Below are 15,440 nucleotides of genomic sequence, written 5' to 3' on the forward strand. Positions count from 1 at the left end.
GAAGAAGCGGAGGCTGTTAATTAGGGCAGACTTTGGTTTGGTTTTACGCTCTGTACATGGTAAATAGGGAGGACATGAGGACGCCTTTCAGGCATCGGCGAGAGGACTGGCCATGAACAGTGCCAGCTTTGGTACGGCATCGGGGAGGGCTGCGGGTCGGTGGCTCCCGAGCTGTCTCCGGAGACGTGCTGGCCGCGCAGGAGCCCAGCTTTGCTTGGAGCTTTCTCCTGAGGACCTTTCGAATGGGGTTTTCAGTATCCAGAGGAGCTAACGACGAGCTGGATGGCAGCTCCGAGGGACGCCCGTCTCACCAGACGCAATATAGCTGGAAGAACACCCTATCTTACTCTCAGGCCCCCTCTTCCCCTGATTTTAGGCAGGCTGTGAACACGCAGAGCCACGTAAGGCCAGCGCTCGTAGGCGGGGAGTAACGCTGGAAAACGGCAGAGGAGCAAGCGCATCACATCAGGGGTTCTGCTTTTGTTGTTGTTGTTGTTAATGGCTCCACTGAAATGAATCCTGCGCCAGAGGAATCAGCCTTTCGCATGGGCTTCCGCGGCCGGGCCAGCTTGGAAAGGGCGGCAGCATCACATCAGTATTTCTGGCAGGCTTCAGCTGGGACCAGATCAATTGGAAATTATTTTCTTTTTTACAGAACGTATAAAGATATTCCTGTGGAAAAAAAAGACAAGACAAGTAATAAGTGAAGATTAGAAGTGGAGATTGTGACAGATAGCAGGAGAGATTTAATTTAATCCCCCCCCCCCCAGCACAGTGTTGCTGAGCTTGGTTATGTTACATACCCGGTACCTACCTCGCTCCTTGGCTGCTGATGGAGCATTTAATTGCCATAATGGACTTTATCTGCTTTTCAAGTGTGGGGTTACTTTAGTTCCTGAGATGTAACCTAGGGAGGTTTAAAGCTATAGGGTATTATAGATGGTCTGTCACTTGTGATAGCATTTTAAGGGATATTCCTGGATTTCTTGACCCAAATCTGCTATTTACTGGCTTTACTCTTTAATGCTGATGAGTTTGTTATTTCTCTCCAGATTTATTATCGCACACTTGGTTTTATTTGATTATCACTGAAAGACTTAATTTTTCCCCTAGACTTGGGGTTTCCCTCTCATTTTTCTATTAATTTAATTTTAGTGTTTTTCTGTCTTTGCTCGTCAGGCGCACTCAGGCACATTAATTAGGTTAATGACCTAGTAATCTTATGAAAGCCTAAATTTTATTTAGAATTTTTTTTATTTGTTTGCTTTATGACTTGTGGCCAAGCAGTTTCCTCGCCGCGCGCTGGTATGAGGTTTACGTGCCGCCTCGGCGGCAGCCTCCCCACCGCCCTGGATTGCCTGCGGCCGAAGGGATGGGGCCGCGGCAGCTCCCGGGCAAAGTCCTGGCTGGTGGGGAGAGACGCGGCCTCGCTGGCTGCGCCCCGCTTGTCCTCACTTACAGCAGTGCTGGAGTATCTCTGTGGCAGGAGAGCAGTTTCACATCCTTATTCCCAGCTAAAAATTTCATATATATATATACACATATAAATAAATAAATAAATAAATAAATAAATAAATAAAAATATATAAAAAAATATATATGTATACACACACACACACATATATAAAGGTTTCTCATATATATGGTTTCTTTTAGATATATATGGTTTCTTATATATATATATGATTTCTTATACATATATAAAAGAAATGTATAAGAATTTCATATATATACGTGTGTTCTCATACTAAACAAGCTTTTTTTCTCAGTCCATTTAAAACTTGAAAAAACCCTTTTGTCCAGCCCTAAATTTGAAGTCAATTTTTTTTGGAGCATCACTAAATCTTCTGCTGAAAGAATATCCATGAAAAAAGGGTTATTTGCTTTTTTTCTGTAACCATCCATTTTAGGAAATGTCTTACAGCTGATCTGAGAAATAGCGGTGGCCAAATACGTTATAAAGCCTGACGTGAAGTTTTACATTTTCTGCTTTGTTCCTGCAAAAAAGAAAAAGGAGCAGAGCTGTGTGCCGCTGGGGATGGCACGTGTTTCGCAGGGATGAATAGATCTGAGTGTGCGTTTTAAATAGCTGGGCAAGAAACGGCCAGTGGAGTTCTTGGTTGAAAAGAAGATTTACATCTCTTGCGTTAAATCTTTTTGTTGTGACATTACTGGTTTGAGTCAAACGCAGTGGATTTTAGTTCAGTTTAACTAGAATCAGATCCTGAAATCATCTTCCAGTCTTGGGTGGGGAGCTGGCCTGGAGAAGGGCAAGTGAAGATGTCACAGCTTGCCAAAGACCTTTCGCATCCCCAGGTGACGCGAGGCCACGCGGCGTGGGGTGCCGCAGGGGTCGCACGCCAGCGGGCGTCCCAGCAGCACACGCCGGGGGTCTGCCCTGTCCCGGCCATCCAGAAATAAATGCTCACCAGCTAGCGTGGAGGTGGACTTCTCCACACCAGAGCCGTATCGCAAGGCCAGGAAACACTACCATGAATTTCAGCTGACGTTAGATGAAAAAGGACCGAGAAAAAAAAAAAAAAAAAAAAAAAATCCCAGCTTTGGCCCTCTCGTAAGGAACAATTTGTCTGAGCTCATGTTGAATCTTTTCCCAGGATTTTCCAGCCTTTCTTTTTTTCCCCATTGTGCGGATTGCCAGGACAAACGTGTGGGTTTGGAGGCTCCTCTTCCGGCAGCCCAGCGGGGAGCAGCCCGGCCGGCTTCGGGGCTGGGGCCGGCCGGAAAGAGCCCGTTCCCGCGGCCCGGCTTTGAGCAGCGCAAGGTGAATAGCTTCCTGGAGGTGACTGAAAATAAATAGGATGAGGTTTAGGTAATTTTGGAGCTAGCTTTTTAGCTGCTGTAGAGGTTGTCTGAATATAATGTTCTCTTTGGTTGAACTTGATGATCTTGAGTATTTTCCAACCTAGATGATTCCGTGATTTTAAGTGCTTGCTTTGGGGTGATGCATCTCTGCGAGCTCCCGAGGTGGATGCGGCGAGGGCAGCTCTGCCAGGGCAGCGGCACCCGCTCCCGTCATCGCTCCCTGGAGACGTCCCGTTCATCCGGGACCACTCCCGTACTGCTGCTGCGTGGCATCTCCGAGCCATTTACTCAAAAAGAAAAGTGAGGTTTGGGATGGCTTATACCATCAAACGCTCTACATATTAATCGAGATGAACTGCAGCAGCGGCTGTGATTCTGGAAGAGCCTCGTTGATTAACGTGCTCTTTTTTCCATGCGGGAGACTGAATCGCCAGGTTTTTGCTCCGGTCCTTTACGCCCCGGCTCGATGTCCCGGTGTGGGACAAGGGCTAGCCTCAGCTCAAAGGCTTTTTCACTTTAAAAAGAATAGAAGGAAGGAAGAAAGAAGCAGAAAATATATTAAAATGAGAGATTTTATATTAGTTATGTGATCCCCCGGGAGCAACCATAAAATTATGTGGCTTTTTCGTAGCCATTTACTATTCAATATAAAAAGGGTAGTTGCCATAACAACCACTGCATCAGATGACATTTGATACCTTGGCGAAACAGGGAGCGCTCTTAAATCAACTCCCCAAATTTCATATGAAAGTAAATACATTTTACTGGAGATTTCAAGGCAAGTTTGCATTGCGACAAGCAATGCGGTACCATTACCCCGCTAAGCTTCTGGCCTCTGGGCCCGATCCTGCAAACTGGCAAACGTCTTCAAGCCCTGAAGCCGACATTACTCAGCAGCGTGCGAGATTAGACGCTAAAGGAGTATGTTTGCCTAAGTAAAATTAAATGCAAGGAGCAAATGACACCATTTTTTTTGACATTTGTTGCTGACTGGGGAACGCCAAAAAAATAAAGAGGTTGAGCTGTGTTACAGCTTAAGTTCCAGCTGCCAACTGTGTGATCAGCACAAAGGAGGGAGACGGGGCTGGGGGGGGAGATGTTTGTGTAAGCTCACATTGACTTTGGAGTTCGTCTCTCTCGCAATCTGGTCTGCACGTGCGACGTGGAGGGGGTAGAAGTGACATCCCCCTCGAGAGCCGCGCTGGCTCCTATCTGACCGGCAATGACGGAGTTACGCGGCGGCGCGGGGGGGTGCGCGGGCAGGGGGAGGCATCCCTTCGAGCTTCGGGCGGTCATCATGGTGACCGCCTTGGGAGGCGAGAGGTGTGAAATGTTTCTTAAATGCTGGAGGAGCCGTTTGGGTCTCACCCAGCGCGGCCCGAGGAGGGTCCCCACCGCTGGGTCCCCGCAGAAGCGCAGGTGGGTCGTTACAGCCTTGTGCTGCCATCCGCACTGATGCTCGTAAAGACGGTTGCCGTTACCCACATGGGTCTTTTTTAGCAGCCATTTTGTTTCTTGAAAATGTGTATTTTCCAGGCAGAGAGAGCGCTCGGGTGGCAGTGGCGGGAGATGGCATCCCCACGGGGACCCGTGTCGGGATGTCGAGCCAATATCCACTTCCTAAATTTGGGATTGTCCATCGAATTTGAGGATTCTGGTTGGGATATCTGTTTGATTTACCTTTTGGTTTTGGTTTTTTGTTTTTTTTTTTAACATGGAAAAAAATTATATTAATTAGACTCCTAAATACGCTGCCATTTCATATAAGCTGAGCTGTTTCTTTCATAGGCAAACAGACAAGATCACCAAGTTGTAGAGAGGGGCTTTCAGTTACTAAGCCAGCGTGCCTCAGTGCTGCTCAAGAAACACCGTTTTCCAGTTTCCCTTACTAATTTTCTATCCTTGTCCTTTATCCCGTTAAAATTCCCCTCTAACCAATACACCAGTAACTATTTTCGGTGGCAAGACAAGGCAAACACCGTTTCTTTTTTAGTAGCTAACCTATGTCAAACTGCCTACATTTTGTCCTACAATTTAAAACTGCGTGTGACAGTGTCTGACGCTGACCGAACCGCCCCGTGCCCTCGCAATGAGACAGATAAGTGCAGGAAAATATTGAGTGGGTGATTTAGCATCATCTTGGAGGCCGCGAGCTCCTCCATCACCTTCTGTCCTGCTCCGTGCTGCTGCGGAAGCCCTGCCTGCCCAGCACCGACCAGCAGCAGCCCTGCTCTGTCCCGTCAATTAAAATACTTCTCATTTTTGACACAATTCTTTAAGTTAATCTGTCCGCTGATGTTCGTCATCGGAGTGGAATTTACATTTGTTTTGTGTATTTTTAGCCAGTGACCAGTTTTCCACAGCAGCCTTGAAAACTATTTAGGCGGAATTGTTGGCATTTCACTTTGCACAGGCACAGTGTTTTGCAGCTAAGGGTCGAGAGGCTTTTGTGAATGATTTGTAGGGTTTTCGAATGCGCGAGGCTTACACCGAGTACAAGTAAGGAGGATGCGTGTGCAGACACAGCCTCCGTACACGAGTTCTTGTTTTCGAGCCTGTGAAATGTTGGTTGTGGGTATGCAGAGAGTGGTCACTGCCCCCAAAAAAGATGCGAGAAGTCACCCCTGCAGCAGGCACAGGGAGGCCACCCGAAACAGCACCACGACTTCCCATTTTCATCCCTAATCTGATGTGCTGACCGCTCCGTCAAATAGCTGAAGGGATTTTTCTTTGTCATATGAGAATGGCATATTTTTATGGGGCTTTGCTTTGCTGGAAGCTGTTCCCCATCCACGTCCATGGACACTGACTCGATGAAGTTAACCTCAGGGCTGTGTGGTTCTCACATCTATTAATCATGTTTCGTGCTCAGTGATGGCTGTTCGGCTTTGATCTGGCACATCTCAAGGGGGTCTCCTTTCATGGTCCCCGCACTCACAGAAATTCGGCACTTTCCAACGGGTACTTACGCCGAGACACGTGGGCAAATATTCCCTTCGGTGCAAGGGACGGAGATGCCCGACCTTGTAAATGCAGTGGGCTAAATTAAGCCATTTAGGGGATTTTTTTCCCCCCCTCACAAACATCCCACAGATATCAAGCAGTTCACAATGAACCTCCAGGCAGGTTTGCAGCCACAGCTGTAACCTTGAGCATCTGTCAAAAATCCTTTCCTGAATGTGTCTACCGGGCTCCAAAAAGTAATGTCTTGTTCAATTTGGAAATTGTTTGGACACCTTAGGTTTAAAGAGGTTATAAAAAAAAAAAAAAGGAAAAAGATTTAAGATTTTAAGGGGGTCATTATAGCGCATTGGATGCTACTTTGGAGGGGGAATACCGACTGTTCATCCAGAGCGTATCGAAACTCGGGCTTCTAATTTTCTCTTTGGAAATCTCAGTTTAAGATTGTTTTCTTCATCCTGCTGTTGACTTGCGGTGACTCTGGGGACAAGTCACCCACCCTTGCTAGGCCTGGGCAGGCAGGGACAGGCAGCGAGGAGAGCTTAGCACGCCCCACCTTCTGCTCCAGACAACCATTATTTATCAGCTTGGCTCAGGTCTTCATTATTGAAAATTAAAATGCCCCTTCTTATGAAAGTCTTGGCCCTCTGGCGTTATTCATCTTGGCTTTGTTTTATGAGTGGCTAATACATGAAAAGGCTCCAAACCCAAACCTGAGCCGACCCTCTCAGATCTACACCCTGCACATCAACAGCCACAAAGCGGTTAAGAGACTTGATGCAAAGCTGATAAAATGCCAAAAATTCCTCATTCTCTCTCCTGGGGAGCAGGGAGGGTTGTCTGGAAAATGTCAACAATAAAAATTGCATTTAAGTGGTATATAATGCAGCCAGCTACTGTGGGCAGAGTTACGTGCAGCCAGACGAAGGGGTTTAAAGAGCACAAGCTCCCTACGCTACCTCCCGTCCCGGCTGGAGCGCACGGAGCAGGGCCGCCGCTGCGAGCTCTCCTCAGCATGGACGGGCACGAAATAGAAAGGGTTCCTGAGCACAAACGCCGATCACGGAGCAAATGTCTTCTGTTTCTTGATAATTCTCATTTAAAATTGGCTAAATCCACAATTAGCGTAAACTGATGCTGCTGTGCTGCGTTGTGTACGTCCATCGGTCCGTCCATCCACCCACCTACCCATCCATCCATCCATCCATCCACCCACCCATCCATCCATCCACCCATCCATCCATCCATCCATCCATCCATCCATCCATCCACCCACCCATCTACCCACCCGTTTATCTACTACCAGTTGAAGACATCACCCATTGCGGTCTTCCCTACTTGGCCCTTTGCCTGCGTCTCCGTCGGGGAGGGACGCGTCCTTGCTAGCTGCTTTGGGCACCCCAGTAAGGGCAGGGCTGTCAGCCTGGCTGGAGATCCCCTCGCCCCTAGGACCAGCCGGGCTCGGGGAGGACAGACTCAATTAGCCAGTCTGGGAGAGGGAAGAAGAGATTGAAAAGGGTTATGCCAAGAAAACAAGAAGAAAGCAGTATTTCTTCTTTGCCCAGCAAAAGGAATAAAGGCTTTTCTTAAAACCATTCCATTTCTTAAAACCATTTTCTTCTGTAGCATCTGGGCACATCCCTTCTTTGTGGAAGAACAATGCTGCGGGGCCGGGCTGGGCCGGGTGGCGTGGCTGGGGGTCGGGCCAGCCGCTCCCCGCTTGGGCAGCCCCGCTCGGCCCCTAATGCTCCATTGTGGCCTGAGCCCGGCCGTGCTCTCCCCGCCGGACCTCAGCGCTTACTCGCCTCCCCTAGTCCCCGCCGTAAAAAAGCACTTGGCCGGCTCCTGCCTCTCACTCGCAGGGACTCGAGAAGAGGGCAGAGGCCGTGGGGTGGCTGCGAGAGGTGCCCGCGACCCAGCCACGCGTGCGGAGCCGCTCCACAAACAGGAGGGAAAAAAAAAAAATCTCCTCTTTTGTAGTTTTCTTTTACCAGCAGATAAAAGAAAAATAGCTTGCTTTTTTTTTTTTTCCCCCTGTGGTTTCTGTGATTTCTTTTTTTTGCCTCTGCTAAACTGTGTATTTTTCAGCTCAGTAAAGTATTTATTAGGAATCTTTATGGACCAGTCTGCTGGTGAATTATATATATTGTACAGCTTCAGCATGAGCTGGGAAAAAAATTTATGGCTTTTTTTCCACCCAGACTGACTCTATCCAATAGCAATAAGAAAATGAGGGTTTACCAGGAAAGCTTTAAGTTCAGTTCTGCTTGCCAGAGCAGCAGATACCTTTTCTGTCTTGGTTCGTGTGCATTTATATAATGTAATTTTCCCCTGTAATTTGAAAGCAAAGCTAAAGCTGAGCACTAGTGGGCTTTCGTGTCCTGTTAGTAAAGTCTGTCGAATAGCTATGGCTTGTCTCTTTTCTTTTTTTTTTTTTTTTTTTTAATTGGATTTCTCACTTTAGCATCCATTGTTTTTCAGATCATTCTTAATTCAATGCATAAATACCAACCACGACTGCATATCGTGAAGGCGGATGAGAACAACGCTTTCGGGTCGAAGAACACAGCCTTCTGTACCCACGTTTTTCCGGAGACGTCCTTTATATCGGTGACCTCCTACCAGAATCACAAGGTAGGCTGCTTTTCTGGCTGAAGGTGCTTAATTTCTGTTTGCGGGCTGTCGCAGCTCGCAGCCCCGGGCTGCCGACGGCGGCGAAACGAGCTTCCCAATTGCAGCGGCGCAGCGATGTGGCTGCGGTGCTGGGCTTTGATGAGCAGGATCCGTTTGCTCAGAGGGAGGGGGAGAGCCTCTTACGCTGCTGATGTGCAGCAGAAAACGCCTGCTTTAAAAGACAAGTTTCCATCCCAGCCCTGCGAGCGTTAAGCAAGAGCGAGGAGCCAGAGGATGCAGCTAAGGAGCAGCACGGACGTCGGTGGGTGACAATATCTTGGCAAACCCTGCGAGTCCAGACGCTAACGAATCGGCGTGCTCATAAACGCTAAGATGTCATTCAAAACAGCCAGCAAATCTAATAATGACTAGTAAAGCTTGCTCATAAATCTACAGTGAAAAGTAATTATAGTATGTGTATTTAGTGAGACGTACGAGGAATGTAACCATAAAAACGCAGCTAAGAGCCTGCTAAGAGTTAGCACATGAAGGCAGGAGGGGGTTTGGGGGTTTGGGTTTGTTTTGGGGGGGCTATAAAGTACAAAGGGCTTGGTTCTGCACCTTGGGTGCGTGTCACAGCTACCTCGGTATTGCAGGGGTTGGCTTCTCTTCTTTTTTGAGCGTGCTGGTACTGGCGGCAGCGCGTAGCGTTCCGTCTGAGGATTTAGCACCCCAGGTTACTGGCAGGATGGACAGCAATGTGACAATTAATTGTCACCTCCCCGAGACAGCGGGTGCACTGTCCCCAGGGCAGGGAGAGGAGAGGATGCCAGGCAGGGGATGGCAAGGCTCCGTTTGCAATCCCGCTACCGATTTGCCTGCCTTTGCACAAGCTCCTGCTCCCCTGCAGCTTTCCTAACAGTGAAGTCCGACTGCAGGGTTGTATGAGGATTAATTGGAGTTTTCAAAGTACATCAGGATTCATAAATAAAGGCGCAGAGTGAAGTAGCGCTGCCGGAGCCCTCCCGTCAGGCCGAATGTGAAATCTGCCGTGTGTTACTGTGTCAGCTCCTGTTCTACACATTCGTAGGAAAATACTACAGGAACAGGAACATATGTGAAATTCTTCCTCCCCAATAATCTGACCAGACCTTTTCCTCCCAAGCAGGATGCCTGTATGCCCTTTGATGCTTGAAGCATAGAGTCCTTGCAAGATTTTGCAATTAGTGAGCCAGTTAAAAGACTCAGAGCAGAAACATGGATGTGTGTGTTATGGTAAGACAGGGGGGAAAAAAAAAAAGCCGTCCCTATTTGGACAGTGAAGTGAATCCTGTTTGAAAAGTCGTAGCTGTTGGTGTAAAACGACCAGTTGCCCAAACATGGTTAACCAAAAAGGCTCGAAAGAGCTTATTTAATACCTACTTAAAATGTCTCACGTGTCAATAGTGCCTTTCATCCCTAAGGTTCCCGAAGTGCTTCATAAACTTAATACTTCCACTGTCCATACAGCCACTGCTGGGGGAGGCTGGTAGCTGGCTGGCAGCGCAGAGTGGACCTGACAGATTTGGGGAAAATGCCCCAGACAAGCCCTAATTCTTTTGTGCAGATCCCGCGAGGAGCCGCCCCGGTGCTGCCCAGCTCTTGCTCCGTCATCCGCGGGCTGGGGGTCGGATGCCGCCCGGCGCGGGGAGCACGGCGGTCTGCAGCAGAGGAGCGGGAGGCAGAAGGTCTCGCCACGGCCTCCCTGTGGTCTCGAGAAAATCACAACCTGAGAGAAATAGCCGAATGGTTTTACTTCTTCTCTTAGGTGTTAACAATTAAAAACCTGGTCTGGGTATCTTTTAGAACAAACAAACCGCGGAACTATTTTTAGCTCAGCAATATCCTGCTAGCAAGAAGTGTCCTTGCGGATAGTCGTCGTTCTAAACAAAAAATGAGAGTCTTGGTGACAGACTCCCAGAGATGGAAAGCTGATGACAGGGCTACCCCACGGTACAGACCAGCGAGGAAGGTGTAGGTGTTTACCCAAAACTCCCTCCTGGCTTGGATGAAGCCAGGGGAAGGTGACAAGGAGGGAGTGAAGCCCTGATTCTGCTCATGTCAGAGGAAAACCACGGTCACGAAATAGCAAAATGAAATTAAGAGGTACAACCCCGATGCTGGGCTGTGGGCTAGGAAAGGCCCTACGCTTCTTGGGGTTCATCAGCTGATTGGGAGCTGCCCTGGAGCCACTGTGGGCTGCAGGAGCGGAGAGGAAAAGCACGAGCCCTCGAGGCTGGTTAAATTCACGTGTCACCACCTTCCTTCTCCATCGCAGATACCGGCCAGCTGTTTTCTCAGGAGTTTTTTGGTAAGGGATATTTTTCAACGTTACTAAAAGCGTAGCTGTTAGTTACAGCGACGCTCTTGCGAAATCACCCGAACGCAGAACTTGCTTGTTCTCCTCACCACTAAAATCGGATGCAGGCTGGTGCAAGCCCGCGGCCGGCTAGCAGCGGGGAGCAGGGCTGCGCTGCCTCGGGCAGAGACGGGACCCGAGGGCAGCGGGTCTGCGCGGAGAGACGTGTCCTCGCCTCCCCCCGGTGTCCTGCCACCCTGTCACCGCTCTGGAAAAGGTCTTTTCAGTGACAGTCAGGTGCCCGAGGAGATGACCCTACCCACCGGTGTCCCTTAGCAGGGAAGGACGTTAATGAGACCCCTCTCTGACCAGTTCTGCCCGCGATACGTGTTAGTCCTGTCTATAACCTTACTGTCAAAGAGCCTTGGGCGTATGTTTGTGCGCATACACGCATACATCTCTTTGGGAGGTGGACAAGGGATATTTTTAGGAGCCCCTGTGTCCCTACCAAAGTTCTGGTGCTGTTCTGGCATTTTCCAGCTCCTGAAACCCTCTCAGATGATCTTGTTCGCTGCCTGTTTGTCTTTACAAAATCCTTTGTTAAAGAGGTGGTTTATTTTCATTTTTCACTGGACAACCAAGTACCTCTTCCCGGCATTCCTGACCGTTGTACGGCTTTGGTTTGTACCTGCCTTATACAGGGCAGGGATCAGGTGCCAGGATTGGCAAGGGAAAACTATATTTACTGGGGCCGTAAGGCAGACAAACTAGTGACTATTTTTAAAGTGAATTTCACACATAGTTTTTCTAAATGAATTTTCATGAAACGGCAGAGCTTTCACAGTTCCCTTACAAAAGCCGAGCTCCGTCAAAATTAAGTCTAGTCTAAGTCAATTCTAAGGCATTTTGACCCTTTTAAGACACTGCAGCCCCTGGGGGGAAAGGCAGCTCTTGCAAAGGGCAGCAACTTTCCCCTGCCCGAAGACAATTCACTATTTGAGCTATGAGTCTTTTCACAGAGCAAAAATGACTGAAGGAAGAATGTAAAGATCTGTAAAATTGTTATGGAAATGAGGGCGAGCCATGCCGTAAGGAATAGGCGTGTCTAACATGGAGACACAGGAAATCTTCTTTTAAATCAGACAAATATATTCTCGCTAACAAGAGCCCAGAATAAGAACACAGGACGCAGGCTTAAGGAAATTTGCATTCCTCTCCTTATGCATAATCAGCAGTTCTGTCGGCTTTAAAAGCTGCTTCTGCAAGACCTAGCACCGAACTTCACAGCTCCGTTTCTCTCTCGGCGCTGAAAGCAGAAACGCCGTCTCCGTCCCCACGTCTCTAGATGGCCGAAACCCTCGTGGACTCTGCGTTTCGCGGGGTGTCGCGTAGGACAGGGCACCTAGAGACCTACAGCCTCACCCCGCTGCTGCGCCCATCGGTCTCGTCTCTTTTCAAACGCTTTATGCTTGGTTTCGTTCTTTTAAAGATAACCCAGCTGAAAATTGAAAACAACCCCTTTGCCAAGGGATTCAGGGGGAGCGACGACAGCGACCTGCGCGTGGCGCGGCTGCAAAGGTACGGCCGAGCGGCGCGAGGAGGGACGGCAGCGAGGAGGTGCTCAGCGGGGCGGCCTCCTGCCCGGCTGGTCGGGGTCGGGGAGCTGCGGCAGGGCGCACGCGTGTGCATGCGTGTGCGCGCACGGGTGTGTGCACGGGTGCGCTGAAGCCCGGCAGCGTCTATGGGCAGGGGGTGCCTGACACGCAGCCAGCCAGCGCGCCCTTCAGACCCGTGCCCTGTGCAGAAATACAGCCTTACAGCCGGGCTTTAATCCTCATTCTGCTACTAACGGGCTGCACCTCTTTGGAGAAGAAGAAGTTAAAAGGTGCCTACGCTCTGGGGGCATCACTTTTTCTTGTGCTTGAGGGCGTTAGGGCTTTTAATGCCATTTATACCCCTGAAAAGCTCGTCCTGTAATTCAGTGACGCACGCTGTGTGTTGTCGTAATACTTGCCCACGCCCGGCAGAGTGTGATGAGTTCATCGGAGTTGGCAAAGGGTGTTGAAGTCATTGGCTGGAGATGGTCTAGGGAAGCCAAACTAATATTTCATCTTTCTGTTAACGCTGATTGCCGTCTAACCGGTAATAATTTTTCTCGCCTCTTTTAGCAAAGAATATCCAGTCATTTCCAAAAGCATCATGAGGCAGAGGTTGGTGTCCAGTCACGGCCAGCTTTCAACAAAGCCAGATGTTAACCCACTTCATGGGAATCACCAGACCCTTCAACATTATCAGTATGAGAACGGTGCTCACATGCAATTTGCAGCTTCAGATACTCAAGATCTGCCACTCAACACCTTCACAGCACAGAGGGATTCAGGGCTCTTCTATCATTGCCTAAAAAGAAGAGGTAACTTGAGCTTACAGCTAGAAAAAATTTACAGCAAATAAACCTAAGAGCATGAGCACTGAAAGCTGACCGCTAATTCCAGTTCGTTTTGGATTGGTCTCGTAGGCCTCCATCTTCAAAGATACTGATGTGATCGAAGTGTTTTGGAGGGTCAGGGCCCAAGAGCTGGGTTTTTGGACAGTTATTAGTGGTTTTGTCCCATAGAAGGCAAATTCAAACTCTGAGTCAGAGCCGAGAAAAATAAACAGAATGCATAATTCACATGGCACGAAGCTACGCTGGAAAACGGTCCATTGTTAGAATCAGCGGAATTAACAGTTGTATGCTGAGATGTTCTGGCGCTGCCATTAACGTTACTGAAATTAGACACGTTCAGCACTTCTCCAGGACGAAGCCATTAGGAATTCTCTCGACGCCTGCAGATTAGCGGGGCTGTGGTAGCTGTGTGTAAACATCCCTTTCTTCTTATCCCCTAGTTCCCAAGTTTAAGCGAGCTGTAACTACATTCTCTTCCTTTTAGTCTAGCATCAGATGAGATCATGGCATGTTTTAAGTTAAACGGAAGAATTTTGCCCAGAAGAAAATCCTTCTATTTGCATGTCTCATTGGCCACTAATTCATTTAAGCTGTGAGAATCCTCTGATCATGGGCAAACGAAGAATCGAACAGCACCAGTAATGAGGACTGCAAGGCAAATGTGTAATTTTAGCAGATGTTTAATCTGCAGATGAATTCGTGAATTCACCCAGAGAATATTCCTAACAGCTAACAGAAGGCTGCTGGTAAACACGGCCACGGTCAGCGTAACCGGTAGGAGAGGGGCTAGAGCTTCTCGGCGTAAAGCTGAGGGGAAGGACTGATGACTGGGAAAGGGCTCCTTTATCTGGAAATATTTCTGCAGCTTTTGACGTGAATATCTGGGAAATGTAGAGTCATTTTTGTAATGACAGGAAGGCAGGCTGCGATAAGACCCTTTAAGAGACTTCTTGAATTTGTCAGGAGTAACGCCGCAAGAGTGTCAGGGACCTCTGTTATCTGGATGAACGTGAAGTAATCTCTGATGTGAGAATAGTAGCCCAAGTCACTCACTTAACCTGAGAAATGTCACCAGAATGCTTTGAGGCCGAGGGGATTAGCCTGACATTTGGAACACAATGTATTTTTGGTGCTGTACATTGTCTTTCCAAACGCAAAAGGTTTAACTGGATTAATCTGAAAAAGAGCACCCGTTGTTTAGCGAAATAATCACAGGTTGCACGCTGGGCTTCTAAGGGGACTCCGTAAAAGCACCCCAGGCTCTTGTCAGGCTCTTAGCAGGTCGCTGTTAAACGCCGTCGCTCTGGGAGCTGCTCCTGAACGTGAATTTTTTGTTTGTTTGCAGAAAGCGCTCGGCACCTGGACCTGCCCTGCAAACGCTCCTACCTGGAAGCCTCCTCTTCTGTAGGAGACGATCACTACTTCCGTTCCCCGCCTCCCTACGATCAGCAGATGTTAAGCCCTTCCTATTGCAGCGAGGTGACCCCGAGGGAAGCGTGCATGTACTCTAGTTCTGGGGCTGAAATCGCTGGCGTCTCGACGGTTGACGACTTGCCGCCTCCGCCTCCCCCCTTGAGCTGCAATATGTGGACTTCTGTCGCACCTTACACCAGCTACAGCGTTCAGACAATGGAAACTGTCCCTTACCAGCCTTTCCCCGCTCATTTCACCGCCACCACCATGATGCCGCGGCTCCCGGCCATCACGGGTCAAGGCTCGCAGCCACCAGGTAACAGCCACTTCAGTGTCTACAACCAGCTGTCCCAGTCTCAGGTTCGGGAGCGCGTTCCTTCTTCGTCTTTCCCGAGGGAAAGGGTGCACCCGTCTGTGTGCGAGAGAAAACCCCCCTCTCCGCACCTAAACACGGCGAACGAGTTCCTGTACTCACAAAGCTTTTCCTTGTCGAGGGAGTCGTCGCTGCAGTATCATTCAGGGATGGGGACTGTGGAGAACTGGACTGACGGATGACTCTGACGGCCACGCGATGCCACAGCCAACGTTACTGCTCCGGGACAGTGTTCAATCAGTGTTGATACCTGTGGGTAACTTGCACTTCGGTGAGACAAATGTGCATTTCCAGAGGGATTTGTGTGGGTGAAGAGCTTGTATCTTCAGACGCACAGAGAATTACATCTCCCGTCGCGGCGGGCTGGATTCATCAGTCTCTTACTGACTCCCGAATAAATTAATTCTCGCGTCTTCATTACTGATCCAGTAGGAGCCACCTTCATGACTAACAAGTGAAGCAGCTAGTCGTTT

The 15,440-nt window shown here is 48.9% G+C and overlaps 1 protein-coding gene across 1 annotated transcript in view; it reads left to right on the forward strand.

The window, feature by feature from the left end:
- The window catches only part of TBX4 (T-box transcription factor 4), a 36,088-nt gene extending 20,853 nt beyond the window's left edge, over positions 1-15,235 (forward strand). The window contains exons 5-8 of the mRNA XM_075517898.1: positions 8,266-8,418; positions 12,225-12,313; positions 12,904-13,145; positions 14,527-15,235. Of these exons, the coding sequence (XP_075374013.1) occupies positions 8,266-8,418; positions 12,225-12,313; positions 12,904-13,145; positions 14,527-15,149 (1,107 nt within the window). The 3' untranslated portion in view covers positions 15,150-15,235. The remainder of the gene's footprint in view (positions 1-8,265; positions 8,419-12,224; positions 12,314-12,903; positions 13,146-14,526) is intronic.
- The last annotated feature ends 205 nt before the right edge of the window (positions 15,236-15,440 follow it).

The sequence above is a fragment of the Mycteria americana genome, chromosome 15, assembly GCF_035582795.1.
Source record: "Mycteria americana isolate JAX WOST 10 ecotype Jacksonville Zoo and Gardens chromosome 15, USCA_MyAme_1.0, whole genome shotgun sequence".
Lineage (NCBI taxonomy): Eukaryota > Metazoa > Chordata > Aves > Ciconiiformes > Ciconiidae > Mycteria > Mycteria americana.